This window comes from Dendropsophus ebraccatus, chromosome 9 (assembly GCF_027789765.1).
Source record: "Dendropsophus ebraccatus isolate aDenEbr1 chromosome 9, aDenEbr1.pat, whole genome shotgun sequence".
NCBI lineage: Eukaryota > Metazoa > Chordata > Amphibia > Anura > Hylidae > Dendropsophus > Dendropsophus ebraccatus.
The window spans coordinates 37693501-37709491 of NC_091462.1; the positions used below are offsets into that span (position 1 = coordinate 37693501).

The 15991-nt window shown below is 40.7% G+C and overlaps 1 protein-coding gene across 3 annotated transcripts in view; it reads right to left on the bottom strand.

Annotated features, from left to right (window-relative positions):
- PDE11A (phosphodiesterase 11A) overlaps positions 1–15991 on the bottom strand; it is a 398617-nt gene that overhangs the window by 214950 nt on the left and 167676 nt on the right. The window contains exon 1 of one of the 3 annotated variants that reach the window (XM_069985176.1): positions 11788–11851. The exons of the other annotated variants lie outside the window; for them this stretch is intronic. Coding sequence (XP_069841277.1) covers positions 11788–11790 — 3 coding nt within the window. The 5' untranslated portion in view covers positions 11791–11851. Of the gene's footprint in view, positions 1–11787; positions 11852–15991 lie in introns of those variants that run through there. 3 annotated transcript variants of the gene reach the window in all.

The window sequence follows — 15991 nt, forward strand, 5'->3', positions numbered from 1 at the left end:
TAACAGAGCAATATAGGGAAAGAGAGGAAAGGAATGGCGGAAATTGAATGATTGACTGGCCAATTGACAATTTTTTTTAAATTGTGATTTTCAGATTTTTGACACTTTTACAACAACATGCTTTAACAAATTTTCCCTTCTGTAATAGTCCCAGTATTGTAGCTACTATAGTTTTGGCTGTTTTAATGAAATTCATTTTGCGAATCTTTTAACAAGTTTGACCGAAAATTTGCGAAGCTCGTGAAACGAATATATCTGTTCACAAAATGTATTTCCTCCACAATTAATTGTGAGTAGTACTTCTATAAAAAAGGTAAGTGTTTAGGAACCACAACAAGTAAGCCAGGAAGTAGAGACCATGTAAAGCTATAGAGTGCGGTCGCCAAGTGCTGATTTGCATGGGATATGAAAGTCACCACTGCTTTGCTGAGTTCTAAACCAGATCTGGATTCAAAATCAGAAAAAGAAATGGAAGCTTCAGTTTCCACAGCCAAGCAGCTGCATGCAAGCCTTATATCACAATGAACAATACCAAGAATCAGATGGAGTGGTGTAAAACACAGATGACCGGCTACTGGAGTAAAGGAAATATGTTCTGTGGAGTGATGGATCATGCTTTTCTATCTGACATTCTCTAAGATGAGTCTGGGTTTGGCAAATGCCAGGAGAATGTTACCTGCCTGATTGAATTGTGCCATCTAAAAAAGCTTCATAGAGGAAGGAAGAATGCCATAGGGTTGTGTTTCAGGGCTTGGTTCCAGTGGAGGGAAATTGTTAATGTTTGAAAGCCTAGAAACTGTTTAATTTTCATTACATTATGCTTCCCAGAGACCGGCGAGGGCCCAAGGACACTGGGGAACACGGTTAAGTAAATAAATACTTTATTATTTCGCTAACAATGTCTGTTCAGCCCTTGCTGCCCGATAGTCGGCCTGTATAATTGCTCAGTAAACGAGCGCCGATCTAGCAGATTAGTGCTCATGTACACTTTATGAACGGCCGTGTAATAGGACCCTAAAAAATTTATCCTACCCCTCATCACCCAATCACTCCTTTTCCTATTTCCTGGGGGGGGAAACCAGCAGTGTCCAGGGAAAGAAAAACTGAACCAGCAATGGGGCCATGTCCCTCCCAGAGTCATTGATGTTTGTGGGAAGCAAAGGCTAACCCGTCCCGTCCAACTTCACAGAAGGCTACCGTGGCACAAACCATTGAAAAAGTAAATGTTGACTATAGTCAACATTAGTAGATAGTAGATGACAAAAGTAGATAGTAGATGACAAAACACACACACACAGTGCTTCACAGCTTGCTGCATATGCCTCCAACGGCCTAACTACTTATTATTGCAGACCAAGTGCGCCTATTCACGATAATGGTTTTCCCCAATCCTGCCACAAATAAAAAATAAATTCAAAGTTATAAAAATAACAAGTTGCTAAATAGCAAAACACAAGTCCTGATCACATCATCCAAGCTGACAGTGATTCCCTATAGCCCTGGACTTGCAGGAGAACTTTGGTAAGTTTTTCAGGATGCTTACTTCAATCTAACAATTAAAAAAAAAAAAAAATCTGCAAGATATATAGTTTATTCCTTTATGATTTTCCATGTATAGAGTTAACAGTAAAGAACCTTCCATATCTGTCTCTTCGGAGCCCTTTAAATCTAGCTACTATCCATAGCTGGAATATTGTATGTCTACCTTATTTTAGAACATCATATAGCTTTATGGTGGAAAACAAAAAGAACTGATGTCAGTCTTGTAGTAAACCTCTGAGATTGAATTTTTTACCTGTGTTTGAAATGATCGCTACTACAGTACCTTCCCATTGGAAAAGTCCAAGCTTTGTGTGTATTCTCCAGACTACGCAGCTGGTGTTCGGTATGAGAAAGCTTCGGGAAACACAGTAATATCTCTACCTCATTAGTAGTTCAAGTTCCCGGACCCCAAGGCAATGCAGGATGCTCCGCGCGCCTCCCTCCAATACACTGAAATAAGTTAGTCTTCTTGTTTGTACACTGCTTGCAGATAGCTGTCAGACAGTACCACGAGAATACTTTTGAGATGTTAGTCTGCCCATATTCTGCTATTCCGTATCCACACAAGTAATTACAGCAATTGTTGTGGAGCCCGAGTTTTACATTTCGCAGTCGGCAAAAGAATTGCAAGAAAACCGATAGCTCGAGTACAATGCGCAATAAGAAATATAAGGTGCACTTGTTATTTTCAAAAACCACTTGAGAGAAGAGCTGGATTATTACTATTCATACAGTTGTGATAGAATACGGCTCTTACTAAGGTTAGTTGTGGAATCAATATGTGGTTAGTGAATGGAAATGACCGGGAATAAAATAGGAAAAAGAAATCTGTGTGTAAACTTTGGATGCACTTTACATAGTGCTGGGGAATGCTGGGGAATTTCACAAACAGCCATTGTGTAATGTATGTATTTTTTATTAATAGTGTCACCACACATACAGCAGGTCACATCATAATTTGTAGAGGACCAGTGAATTTAAAGTGTAACTGTCATGGCTGCTGCCGGATAAGCATTACAGTCTCATGGCATGTTCGTAGCCAAGGACGTAGCTAGGATTCACCATACACATACTCACCTGGTCCTGCACAATCCCCCGGCTTTCCTTCAGTCTCCCAGCGCTAAAGTGCATGCATGACGTCAATTGTACGCCGGGGAGCTGGAACAGAGAGTGGCCTCTTGTGGCTGGAGAAGCAATTCTCCAAAGACCGGCATGGATGGGAAGCCAATGGCTTCTTGTTCTGTCAGTCAGAGCTTTGAAGCATTTAATTGTGAGTGTTCATCATGAACGCTCACAGTAAAGGGCCAGATGCCAGTCCGAGCCTGCGGGCCCCCTTGGTTCACAGGCCCCGTAGCATTGACATTGTCTGCCTTTATGGTAGCTACAGCACTGTTCGTAGCCAGGAAGACCAATCTTTCAGATTAAGAGAGGACATCTTCGCTGATCCACCAGCGGGTCATCATGACAGGTACCCTTTCTAGGACTTTTTTTCAGCCCCATTGCTTCAGCAATGATATATGGTATCAATTTCACAGCTAGAGATGAGAGAACTTCGAGTAAGTTTGGGTTTGTGAACCCAAACTCTTGGCATTTTTTTACCGGTGGCTGAATAAGTTGGAAGCAGCCCTAAGGCTTCAGGAGTCCCTAAGGCTGCATTCAACTTTTTCAGCCACCAGTAATCAAATGTCGATAGTTCGGGTTTGGACAAACCTGATTGTATTCGAAGTTGACTCATCTCTAGTGACAGCCAATCTCTGTTAATGAGGCAAGTTGAAACATTGTAGTGTGTCAGAAGTGATAGTAAAGATTAGAGATAAGCGAACTTGTCAAAAGATGGGGTTCACACAAACTTGAATAATCTGCATTTCAATCCCGCTGCCTGGGGAAAGTGGATGCAGCCCGAGGACTGCCTAGAAAACACGGATACAGCCATCACACGACACATGCGGTAAGAAATATCAATATTAAAGCCACACAATTTCTAGAACAGAGCTCTACAGAATAGTGGGCTTTTGAATTATGATGTAAATTGTAATCCAATAATACAAGATAAATAAAACACTAGCAATGCAATTAAAATAAGAAAATAAGAACATTTCCCATGCCTGCTGGTACTGCGGAGGAATACATTTATTACAAAGTTAGGCAAATAAAAAACTTTAAAAGGATGAGAAAACCAAATCAACTGGACTCACTTATGTAATGTAGTGTAAATTCTCTAAATACATTTTTTTAAGTGAATATCCTATTTTCAACTTTTTAAGCTTTAGATCAAACAAATTGTGTTGATTTACATTTTTATATATTTTTATGGCATTATGCATTAATCACCTACAAACCCCCTGCATAGACAGGGAGTTGAATGTTAAAAATCTGGCTACGGATAGCCACCAGTAGGGGGAGCTTTACAGCTTACTGCATACTGCTGTGTTTTATTATTTATTTATTATAATTTTTTTAGCGGTGCCATTCTTTTTTTTTTTTTTTCCAAATATTTTTATTAGATTTTTCAAATTTTATCTATAACAATACTGTTACATATCAAAGGAAGACATAAATAGGATACAATATAGTAAGTTTGAAAACTATTTTGCTATAAAAAACAATAGAATCTAAAGAAAAAAAAATTAATGCTCTACAGGATCGAAAGAAATGTAGATAAAGAATCTCTATCTTTAATATAATTAAGGAACTCTGAGTACTCCTAGGGTGCCCCTTGCCTCTGCCGTCTGATACCAAACAGTATTACAAAAGTGTTTCATAACAGCTTCCCTCTCCTCCTGCGACATAACCTTTATGAGAAAAAATTTCCATTTTTTTATGAAATTTTTTGTGGAAACATCTTTGTTGCGGATTGCATCCAGCATTTCCAAATGAAGAGTTTCTTTAAGCGAGGTTGTTAGCTCAGAAATAGTGGGAAGTGTGTCAGAGATCCAGTGGTTTAGTAAGCCTTTTAAGGCTAATAACAGAGTAAGATGAATACATTTTGAGGCTATAGGTTTTTCAGAGGGATCTCCATCCCCGGCCACCACAACATGAAAAACCTAACTGAGTAGAGTTAGAGGTATGAATTCATTCCATGTATTCTGAATAAAGGTTTGTACTAATTGCCAGTATGTCTGAATTTGAGAACAAGACCAAACACAGTGTAATAAATCTGCGCTAGGTTCTTTACATTTTGGACAATATGTCAAGAAATCATCTGGCATGGTGGAGTAAGAAAAGTTAAAAGCGTAAATTGCCTTATGGAGTAGCCGGAATTTCACACTGGGAGTGGCTGCAGTAACATATCGGATGCTATTTAGCAATTTTTGTTCCAAATTATCTGTTTGTATTTCTGCAGCCCATTTCCGAAGAAAAGGGGGAGGAGATTTGTGTAAGGAATCAACACATATCCTACGGTATATTTGTGAAAGAGATAAGGTGGGAGAAGAATTGGAGCATAGAAAATCAAAATCATAAGTTTTTTCTGCCTTCGCACAAGATTTAACTCTATTAATAGCAAAAGAACACAGTTGTTCAAATAAAACCTGGTGATGGGGCGGGATATCATACATGTCTCTAAATTTTTCCCAAGATAACAACTCCCTTATCTGAGTCCAGTAAGTTACTTAAGTGAGTGATTTGTTTTTGTTTCCATACCATATAGTCAGGATTGATGTTACCATGTAGAAAGAGGGGATTGTCCCATAATGGGAAAAACTTAGAAAGACTAAATGGGAGTTTATACAATTTTCTTAAAGCTTTCCATGTGGCAACGGTATCAGCGATAATAACATTGTGTTTTAAATGTGAGGGTAGTTCTGAAATAGAGACGTGAAGAAGCGAAGCCAAAGGCCAAGGAGAAGAAAGAGCAGACTCCAAGGAATAATTAGAAAAGAAAGAAGTACCGTTAATCCAGTCTCTGATGTGTCTGAAAATGGAGGCCAAATTATAGAATCTGATATTAGGTAATTGAGCACCACCTTTATGTTTGGGGAGGCTGAGAGTATCATATGCTATTCTTGGTCGTTTTGGCCTCCAAATAAATTTGGTAAAGGCTGATCTGAGTCGAGAAATATCCTTATGTTTTAGTAGTAAGGGGATCATTAGCAAGGGATACAATAATTTAGCAAATGACATCATCTTAATAAGATGAATACGGCCTAAGATTGAAAGGGGTAAATTTTTCCACCTATCAAGTTCTTGTTCTATTTTTTGGAAGATTGGGATATAATTTAATGAGTAGAGAGAAGAAGGGGTATGTCCAATTTTAATTCCTAAATATAAAAGGTGTTGTTTTGCTATACCTATACCTTCAGGGTAAATATGGGGAGCCAAGTGTGGTATTAAGGGTAACAATTGGCTTTTAGTAATATTAATTTTAAAACCAGAAAATGAGCCAAAGTTTTTCAAGATTTTTAAAACACCAGGGATGTGTGATGTGGGATTTTCTAGGAATAATAAGGTGTCATCAGCGAAGCAAGCTATACGTACTTCTTCATTGCCTACTTGAATGCCTTTAAATTCAGGTGTGAGGAGAAGAAATCTAATTAAGGGCTCTAATGCTAAGTCAAAAAGAAGGGGGGACATTGGGCAACCTTGTCTGGTTCCTTTAAGGATTGGGAAAGTGTCAGACAAGAATCCAGGTGTATGAATGCGAGCTATTGGGTTATTGTATATGGTAGAGATAAGATCTTTAAAAGGTCCTGTAATTCCATAACGAGAGAGGGTCATATCCATCCATTCCCAGTTAAGATTATCAAATGTCTTTTCAGCGTCTAAGGCAAGCAGTCCTGGTGAATGGTTTGGATTTTCCCTTCGTCGTACTACTTCCTGTACGGTTAGAACTGTCCTAATATGAGTTATCGCTGAGCGGCCCTTTATAAAGCCAACTTGGTGGCTACTAATCAACTTAGGGAGAAATAAAGCAAGCCGGTCAGCCATAATTTTCGTAAGAATTTTTAAATCTTGATTTATAAGAGAAATAGGCCGATATGAGGATGGAAGTTGTGGGTCTTTCCCTTGTTTATGGAGTAAACTAATATAGGCCATTTCCCCTGAAGGTAACATACATTTATTATCTATTATATGTTGATATACTTTTTGGAGAGTTGGAACCAGATCAGTATTTAGAACTTTATAAAATTCTCCACTAAATCCATCTGGCCCTGGTGTTTTATTATTATGAAGGGAAGATATTGTTTTAGAAATATCCTCAGGAGAGATGGGGGCATTTAATGATGCCAGAGAAGATTCATCCAATTTGGGAAGATTCAGAGACTGGAGAAACTGTTGACCCGCTAAAGGATCTATAAGATCAGAGGAGTAAAGGGATCAGTAAAATTTTTGAAGAATATTAGAAATAGTTTTTGGATCAGAATGTAATAAACCATTATGATCTTTCATATTTTTGATATGGTAAATAGGGCGTTTACTCTTTGCTAAGTTAGCTAATAATTTTCCTGTTTTATTACCATATTTATAAAGACGAGAAAAATAGTGATCTTTATATAAATTATTAAGTTTTTCTTGAGCTAATTCAAATTCCTTTTTTGCTATACACCAAAGGGATTTATTTTGTTCAGAAGGTAAAGATAAGAAGGTAGTGTATGCATTACGAAGTTTAGTAGTAAGAGTATGTGTTTTATTATTGTGCTGTACAACCTGTGTGCATTAAGAATCTAATTTTCACCCAGTGGTGGATGAAGGCAATCAGAATTTTAGCATTTATAGGGAAACTACCGGCAGGTTACAAGAATCGAACCCATTGATATGTCCCCATTGCGCATGAGGCACTGAGGATGAAGGTAAGTTTCTTACCTTAATCCTCTGTACCATTTTTGTGTAGTTAGTAGTTTATTGCCTTTGCTAATCAGGTGGTTTTGTGCACTGAGGCAAGGCTACCACCCTCAGTGCACTAATCCGTCCAGCCTGCCTCTTCTAATGACTATTCATTGGGTGCTCTGCAGTGATGAACGCAAGCACTGCCCCAGTCTTCATTGGAAGGAAAATTGGTCCAAGATTCATGGTAATGGTGTAAGAAGGAACACAAAGTAATCTCCACTTTAAGTAATTTCTCCTGATTTGAGACAGATTTCCCCTGACTACAGGCAGTGGACAGCAGACTGAAGAGAAGTGAGACACTTAGTGTCCAAGACTTTAGAGCTGTTTTGCTGGGGGTAAGGAAACACTCTTGCTATGTGAAATTAATTTACAAAAATGTTAGGAATCACACTGGCTCTCAGATGGAAGTAAGTTTTAAAATCTGAAGCAAACAATTTTAAATAACAATAGCTATTATCATGACTATACTAAACAATTGTATTAAAGAAACTAACACATCAGCTTCTACACAGAACTTCTGTCTCAGTCTAAATATAGAATTTGGAACAAGTTTTCTGCTTTATAGTTTTCCGCTCTAGTTTGTTCGGAAATACTTAACACAGTTGGTTTATGTAGCAAAATTCCCTGGATATATAAAGGCTGCTAACATGACAAGTATATGTAGATAGAACAATGGTTTGGCAATAATTATTATTATTATTCAATGATTACAACAAAAAATGTCATTTGCTTCATATAATAATTTCTGTACATTGCAGTCTTATTAAACAGTTACCACCATGTATTCAATGTATATGTACCTCCAAATCCAATATCTATCTATCTATCTATCTATCTATCTATCTATCTATCTATCTATCTATCTATCTATCTATCAATCTACCCACTGTATACTTGGCTATTCTATTGTTGAGGGCCAGACCACCACCAGCTTTTTTAGAATGTGGAATAAAAAAATTAGCTGCCATTTCCCAAGCCTTGGGGTATTAAAGATAATGTATCACCTAGATCATGTGTTTTACGGATTTAAAAAAAAACAGGATACTGGAACATGTTCTTTTTTCTATTTTTTTTTTCTTTTTCGGGTACACCATTATGTGGACAGGCATATTGTCTGTGCTGTTTTTAACAGCATTTAGTGCCTTGCTTTATGGCAGGCCTCATAAACATAGACACCATGAACATCTCCACACCCTATTGTTTATATAGATGTAAGCATGCTCAGTAACCTCTGTGACCTCTACAAAGATCATTCAACAGAAAGGGGGAGGCTGAGTCACTACTGTTTTTGCTGTCTACTGGTGTCACCGTTCACTGTAAGGCTATGTTCACACTACGTATATGTCCGGCCGCATATTTTTCGCAGCCGAACATATACGTGTTAAACTCTGGCCAGGGATTTACGTAAGTTGCGGCCGGCTACGTACGGTATGCGAACTTACGCCCGTAGTCTACTTACGCTTCCCGAGCACCGTACGTAGCGATCTGACAGCGGTCTTTTACTTGGAAATCTGCGCCTAGCCCCGCACACCCCACAGAACCTTTTGGATTGGCGAATCAAAGTGCAAAAATGAAGAAACCACCACTCTGTACGGGACCGCATGTTACGCTAAGGGCGTAAGTTACAGCATTTTCGTCCTCAAACAATGGTCTGGTTCATTTTTTACGGTGCCGCGTACGATCCTGGTGTAAGTTCTTACGTAGTGTGAACTGTGTCGCCGTACATCATATACTTTCCATTGTACGCAAACTACGTAAGTCTCCGGCCGCTTATTCACGGAACGCGCTACGGCCGGAAACTTACGTAGTGTGAACATAGCCCCATTCTGTACATATCAATTTCCTGCAACTCCCTATTAAGTTTTACTAAGTATTCCAGCAAAACAGACTGGAAATAATCCACCACTTCCTGCAGGACATACAGCCATTGATAAGTGCTGAAGAAAAGATTTTTTTTAAGGAATTAAACTATAAATCTCTGGCACTTTCTGACACCAGTTGATTTGAAAGATTTCTTTTTTTTAGCTGGAGTACCCCTTCAAGCTTAGTGGCCAGAATGAAAATAGATTTCACGATATAGATATATATTTCTGATTATACATTCATCTTAAGAATGTGAAAATAGTTGAATAGTCCACATTGATTTTCCATTCCAATATTTCTAGCATGTATTTACATCCCACACTTCAACTGGTAAACTTTCCTGTTCAGATTATATTTTAGTCAGTTATATCCACATAAGGTAAAGAAATAGGCACTCACCCATATATACGCAGTCTTCTTTATTTCAAAAACTTTCAGAAAAACCACAGGGAGAGGGAGCATGGCAAACAGGTCTCAGCCGCTGCTCCCTCTCCCTGCGGTTTTTATGAAAAGCTTTTGAAATAAAAAAGACTGCACATATATGGGTGAGTGCCTATTTCTTTACCTTATGTGAATATAGTGGACTTATGTATTTATTTCAAAAGAGCACCACCCGAATGTGATCCAGTGTGTCTAATGCTAGTGAAGACTTAGGGTGCACAGGAGTAGTAGTGCTGGGCCCATTTTTCTCATTGGACTAATATTTTAGTCTGTACTTGTGCTCAGTGAAGATTGAATGTTCTCCTAGTACAGGGATGGGGAACCTTCAGCCCTCCAGCTGTTGCAAAACTACAATTCCCATCATGCCTGGATAGCCAAAGCTAAAGTTTTGGCTGTCCAGGCATTATGAGAATTGTAGTTTAGCAACAGCTGGAGGGGGCGAAGGTTCCCCATCTCTGTACTAGTAGGTAACATCTCAGTCTTGTGCATACCTCTGTAACAAATACCCTTACCTAATAACACATACTGTACAATAATACTATGTTTTTATGATACCAAAAGTGAAACTTGGCTTTCCTCCAGAGCTTAAAAAAAATAAAAAAAAAATGTTAACAGGGTTTGAATGTTGTAATACTGCAAGAGGTTGTTTACCAGTCCACACACATATTTTTGTTCTGTTATTCATTTTTCAATGTTCTCCCACAAATACATTAGGTTAAAATAGCAATACTTCACAATACTAGAATCTTCTAATATAATTCAGCGCCATTGTTTACCATTTCACATCTGTTTGTTTCATCCGCCTGGAGAGGCAGAAATGTGCAAGGTCTGTTCCATATAGGATTTAATTTACAGAACTTAAAGCCGTATCTCTCATGATAAATGAACTGCAAGATGACTCTATGAAGGGGGAGTGAAAAAATAAAAAAAGTTTATTTAATTTGAAAAAATGTTTTCATTATTTGGGGATTGGACCACAACCAGAGCTGTAGAGTAATGAAACATCTTAAAGCGAATGTACCTTCAGTACATTCACTTTAAGTTTCGCACATAAATAGAACGGCGCCGACATGGGGAAGCTGGTGCTGTGGTTCTTTTTTTGAACCACGGCCTGTTTCCCACGTACAATGCTGTTCTATTACCAAACATCGGCCTGAGCTGAAGCACTGGAGGCGGGCCAGCCCACCCCGGCCCCAGAGGGAGAAACCTCCTGCCCGTTTATGACATGGCTCCATTAGAATCAATAAGCTGCATCATAGAGGGGTCGGGACCCTGGAACTGGCTTCCCCATGCCGGCGCCGTTCTATTTATGTGCAAAACTTAAAGCGAATGTACTGATAGTACATTCACTTTAAATGCTTTAAAGTATAGCTTTATATAGCAATTTTCTCAAGTTACATAATTTATCTACTCTGTGAGTGAAAATATTGTAATTTGAAACCACACACAAACTAAGTAATGGGTTCCAATGTACCAAAATGCAGGACTGTGGAGTCCGTAAGCCACAACTCAGACTCCAACTCATTCATAAATTTATTTTTTTTAGATTCTAACTTTGACTCTGATTTTTATGACCATCTTATCAGTATACTTCTTTATAATGTCCTACACCTCCATGATCCAAAAGCGACTTCTAAGTGAATAAGGCAAAGATATAAAGCAGATACTCCTGTGTGTGTGCAGTAAATATAGCTAGTCTCCAGCCACCATGTCCTGAACAACTCAAAACTAAATTTACTTGTACTGAAGTACTCAGAACAAACTAAATATTCAGTATACACAAAGGAAAACTGTTAACAATGCTAGATACAAGTGATCAAGGTCAGAGAAAGTGTTTTTCTCACGTCCTTACACGGTACTGTTTAATGCAAATTTTGCTGAAAGGTCATAGAAAGCTTGAGGATTTTCCTCATTATTACAGGGAGAGAGAGTTTATATTACATTCAGCAGAGATAAATTAAAATCTGCTGAGATTTTCCTGCTCTGGAAGATACCAAGTGTGAAGGGAGGATGATTTTGTATAGTGTTATAAACTAAGCTAAGAGTTAAAGGGGTACTCCGACGCTGATATAAAAAAAAACAACAAAAAAACAATCAAATAGATTTTCCATTTACCATCCCTCCAGAGTCTGTCTCCGTTTGAATTTCCTGCTGTTTGGAGGTCTCCCTGAAGCTCCAGTTGGTGTCTTAGTTTTTTCTTTACTTCCTGGTTTGGGCTTTCTCATAATGCACTTTGTCTCCTGTGATGTCTAACTGACTCTGTAAAACTGTTAGATGGCTTACATCTTGCTCAACCAATCAGAGCTGAGCAATCTGAGTCATATGACAAAGGGAGGCTGACTTAACAGGGCTTAGACCTGCCTCCCTCTGCAACCTCCCTAGGGTTGTTGCAGTTATATACACCCTTTGCAAAAGTCTGTTCTTATTGTATTATTATTGTGATGAAAGTAGTACTATAAGTTAGCCACTAGATGTCTCTGTATTATGTTTGTTTATATGGAAGCTGCACAGCTAAAGGATTGCAAAGGGTTACTGTTTTTATGTGTCACCAGAATCTGTAGACCAGTAGGATTTCTGCTTTCTTCTCTCCTATTATCTCCCTCCTTTCTTCTTCTGTTGCACTCTTTCACCTAGTATGCAAAAGAGGAGTCCGTGGAGCCTTATTGAAGAGTCTCAAAACACAGGACTAGTCAGATATCCCTCCGGGAAGGACCCAGCCAAGTGGCAGCTCCTGTTAGGAAACCACTAAATCCACCATATTAAGTGGCCCTATAAGTCAGTGTAATGACAAGGGATAAACCAAGGCTAGGTATCCATCCACAGACAGCTGTTTCGGAGTGTTGCCCCTCATCAGTGTGGAGAAGGATTCTGGCTAGGTGGGAGCAATGCCTAGTAGAGCCATAAGAGAAACAGATTGCTGAACTCAGGGAGAACAGCCAAATGACAACACTGCCGGCTGCTAATGAAAGCGCTCAATGCAGTGAAGTCCTAGGTGCATTACTCTTTCACCTACTCACAGCGCACCTTACACGCTGGGGAGAAAGTTAGTCACATGGGTGGAGGAGGAACATAGGAGTTTTTCATTCTGGACGTTGTGGAGGAAGGACACGAGCCAGATAGCTCTCCACAGTGATCCTATTTGGGCCCAGGCCCTCTGCCAGGTCCCCGTACCTACAAGTGAGTCTTAGTCAGTACCCCGCATTGGAAGGACGCAAGACAGCACACTGTCACCAACCTCTTTACAAGTAACACTCTAACACTATGCACTGTTAAACTCCTCTTAAGGGTATATTCACACGGGCGGGCTCGCAGCGAGATTCTCGCTGCGAGCCCGGCAGGTCCTGTCAGTTCCCATAAACTACATACTTGCTGCGGTCTAAACGACCGCAGCGAGTATGTAATTATACCGCGCTTAACCCCTTCTACTCCCGCCGGCTGTAAGCAGCATACATTACCTGTCCTTGCTGCACGGGTCCGGCGTCCTGCTCTCCCGTCCGGCCAATTAGTGTGTTTCCCAGCCGCAGCCACTGATTGGCCGGGCGGGAGAGCAGGACGCCGGACCCGTGCAGCAAGGACAGGTAATGTATGCTGCTTACAGCGGGGAAGCCGGCGGGAGTAGAAGGGGTTAAGCGCGGTATAATTACATACTCGCTGCGGTCGTTTAGACCGCAGCAAGTATGTAGTTTATGGGAACTGACAGGACCTGCCGGGCTCGCAGCGAGAATCTCGCTGCGAGCCCGCCCGTGTGAATATACTCTAAGAGAGGACTAGCCAGAGATAACCTCAACCCACCCTGAGGACAAGAAGTCACAGTTCAGGACAGTATCCATAACAGAGCCAGGAACTGATACGGACAGAGCAAAGTTGCAAAAGCCTAGGAACTCTCTCACAGTGTGGGTGTCAGCAAGGGAACCCACAGCACTCCGCTCATCCCAGGTAACAAGGTCTGGGGCCTGTGTCACCCATTAGGAAGGTTCAGCCAAGTCTAGTGGGCATAAGGTGGTGTGAAGACTGAAGTCAAAGGTCAATACACGGGCACAAGTGTTCTTCTTATTCTTCTTACAAGTGTTCTACCTCATCCTCCAACATCCTGGCAGAGCACATTACTACACGGGTTGAGACTCTCACAGCATCCTCCTCTCTGCTACTCTACATTTTGTATTACTCAGCACAACTCAACCAACACTATATTCTACACTGCGCTTCTCCTACAGATCTGGTCTTTCTATTGTCAAGTGTTTATTAAAACTTTCTCATGTAAGTTTCAGAGACTTTAACTAAAGAAACCTTATACTGTCACTTCTGTATTACCTGCTGCACATCTACAAGTAGAAAACTAACTCAACTATACTCAAAGACTCCACCGACACAGCACACACCGCAACCTTGGGACATTCTTCCCTTTCTGTGGGTGGCGGGTTGTACTATCCATGAGTGTCACTGCACTACTCTGACCATCCCTTAACACATAACCCCAAGGGAACCAGTATCAACCCGGCAGGACACTGACCACAGGGGAAAAGGGTACAACTGGCCTTGTAACATAAAAGCAGGTGTGCCATCACACCTGTGTGCCCACCAGGCACTGGCGTCACGTGACAACATACCAAGGACCGGCTGTATCTCTGCCATCCACCACCAGAGTGGTGTCATACTACAACACCTAGCAAGTGACCGGCCGTTCCTCCGACCAACACCACAGGGGGTACACCACATAATGTGTTTCAATTACTGGGAAAAAGCTTTTCGTTGGAGTACCCCTTTAAGTCCCAATTACCTATCCGGCCGATAGGGCAGATTCGTCCGATTATCGTTCCGTGTAATAGTACCCTAAGGGGAGACTTGTTCTCTACATCTTGAGATGGGCCCCTGTTCATTAAATCAAAAGGGGTCCCAGCAGTCAGACCCACTAAAATCAGATCCGTCTTGTGGATAGGAAATAACTTTACCATTGACATGAAAAATTACTGATCAAAGTGGGTCTTAATGCGACGTACTACGATCTTGAAATAGTTTTCTAGTCCAACTTATAGACTATATGTATAGACTGTAATGCTGCACACAGTATTTTGGGACTATAGTGGGATGCTATATAAATCCTATATTATAGCGGCCAGTATAAATTATGTGTCACAACTAGAGTCACAGAACTGCTGTACCACCACTAGCGATATCTTAAGCCGCACCAGGGAGCGGAGTCTAAGGGCCCTATTCCACCGGACGATTATCGTTTGCATAATCGTTAACGATTAACGATCTCAAACGACCACTATTGCGAAAGACCTTAAAACGTTCACTCATTTCCATGGAGCGATAATTGTTACTTATGATCGTAATATCGATCGTTTCTTCTTCGCTATTTATTCGCTATTGCGTCCGTATCTATTGCGAATGACCAAACGATGTCTTATTCAATGCGAACAATTTGCAAACGTTTTGGGAACGAGCAACGATAAAAATAGGTCCAGGTCTTATAAAGTGATCAACGATTTCTCGTTCGGTCGTTAATCGTTAACTGCATTTCAACTGAATGATTATCGTTTAGATTCGAACGATTTAACGATAATCTGAACGATAATCGTCTGGTGGAATAGGGCCCTAAGGGGCTGCTGGTATTCACCAGAGCCCACCGCAAGACAGGAGGAACTTGCTGCGGCAGGCGACCCCCAAGTTGCCACCCCTGGCTTGGCTTGCTAGCGGCAGCAGGCGAGATGTAGCTGGAACACAGGCAAGCTGGAACACAGCAGGACATATGGCTGGAACCACAGGCGTCAGGAATCAGGGGCTGAAACCACAGGTGGCAGGAACCACAAGTGGTAGGAATCACAGGCAGCTGGGACCACACGCTACAGGAAGCATGCAGGGATTTACACAAAGGTGTTTAGTGCACTAGACCAATCAGGGCAGGGACAGGGGACGGTCGGGAGGAGAGCAAGCTGGAGCGTGGATTGATGAAGAGGCACCGAGCCCGGGCATATGGGCTCCAGAGTCCACAGCCGGCAAGGGACAGGGAGAGCGGCGGCCCGAAGCACGGGACACCACCGCAGTCCTAACATTATGTAATATACATCTGTTACATGCATTTAATAAAAAGGCTGCCAGTCAACATATATATATATACAGCAAAGTGCCAGTATACTCTTGTGTAGAGCTGGTCCCTGACGAGGAAATGAAATATTGCCTTGCAACGTTATATGAGTAAATTCACATATCACTGCTGATTTATCTAATGGATACTGGCATTGAAGATGTGACATTTCACTTATGATCTGCCAGATAAGCCACCTAGGTGTTTTATGTTTTGACAGATATGTTCACT